A 1,197-nucleotide genomic window follows, 5' to 3' on the forward strand; every position below is an offset into this window, starting at 1 on the left:
GTCAAGCCCTGTGCCAACTACTGCAGAAACGTCATGAAGGGCTGCCTTGCCAACCAGGCCGACCTGGACACCGAGTGGCAGAACCTCATCGGTGAGAGAAACACACGTGCACTCACACATGCCCGCACACACACAACACACACAAATAAGCACACACTCTCACAGTCTTTTCCTTGATTCTCTTCCCTGTCTCTATTGTCCAGACACCATGCTGCAGGTGGCGTCTAGTTTCAGTGCTGACCCCAGTGTGGACGTGGTAATCTACTCCCTCCCCATCCGCATCTCAGAGGCCATCCTCTACATGCAGGAGAACACAGAGGTCTTCACCAGCAAGGTCAGTTCAACCAGCACCAAACCCTGACTAAACCTTCTCACTCCCACTCATGGCCCATTCTCTTCAGTCTTAGATGCGTGTCTAAAGGTGTGGGTTTCATTGTGTGTTTGGTGGTAGGTGTTCCAGGCCTGTGGGACCCCCAGGGTGGCAGACACACAGAGCTCAGGGTCTGAGGAGAGAAAGAAGAGAGTGAACCCTGCCAGCACCGCAATGGAGTACAAACCCAGCCCCACCGTAGGGGTTCCACTGGAGATGCAGGTGTGTGTGTCATTAGAATTGCAGGACGTCCTCTCTGTCTTTGTGTGTGTGTGTGTGTGTGTGTCTGTGTCTGTGTCTGTGTCTGTGTCTGTTTGTGTGTGTGCTGAGTATTCGAACTATGTCTTATCTCTCCTAGATATCTGATGTGTCCAGTAAGCTGAGGGAGATGCAGCAGTACTGGGTCCAGCTGCCAGCTGCTCTGTGCAATAGTAAAGTGGCAGCAGGAGCAGCTGGTGACAAGTGCTGGAATGGCATGACCAAGGCCAGGTATGAGAAGCACCTGTCCAGTATTTTAGCTGTCTGGCAGCGACAGACTGTTAATGACACATTATCAACAGTAATATGTAGAATATCATCCTCTAACCATAGTATACTATTCCTCCTCACCTGTCCGAGCACATCTGTACTGTGTTGGATGTGAATTGCTCAGGTAACCCTGATATGCACTTTAGAATCAGGATGAACATGCTAACCATTCACACAGCAGCAGACAGTGCACAGAGACACAGCACTGCCTATTAGTCATATAACACTCTCTCTGGTTAGAGTGAATCCCCCAAGACCCTCTGTATTTCAGTCTGAAATGGCCTCCCCTTCCCCTGACC

General features: G+C 50.5%; 1 protein-coding gene across 1 annotated transcript; it reads left to right on the top strand.

Annotated features, from left to right (window-relative positions):
- Positions 1 to 6: 6 nt before the first annotated feature.
- On the top strand, positions 7 to 859 carry LOC112080247 (glypican-1-like; the record flags this gene model as incomplete). Its single annotated transcript, XM_024145985.1, has 4 exons — positions 7 to 91; positions 204 to 334; positions 452 to 592; positions 729 to 859. Coding segments are annotated over exons 1-4 (461 nt in total), but the record flags the coding sequence as incomplete, so codon positions are not given.
- Between the last annotated feature and the right edge of the window lie 338 nt (positions 860 to 1,197).

Source organism: Salvelinus sp. IW2-2015, unplaced genomic scaffold (genome assembly GCF_002910315.2).
Source record: "Salvelinus sp. IW2-2015 unplaced genomic scaffold, ASM291031v2 Un_scaffold13728, whole genome shotgun sequence".
In the NCBI taxonomy this organism is placed as follows: Eukaryota; Metazoa; Chordata; class Actinopteri; order Salmoniformes; family Salmonidae; genus Salvelinus; species Salvelinus sp. IW2-2015.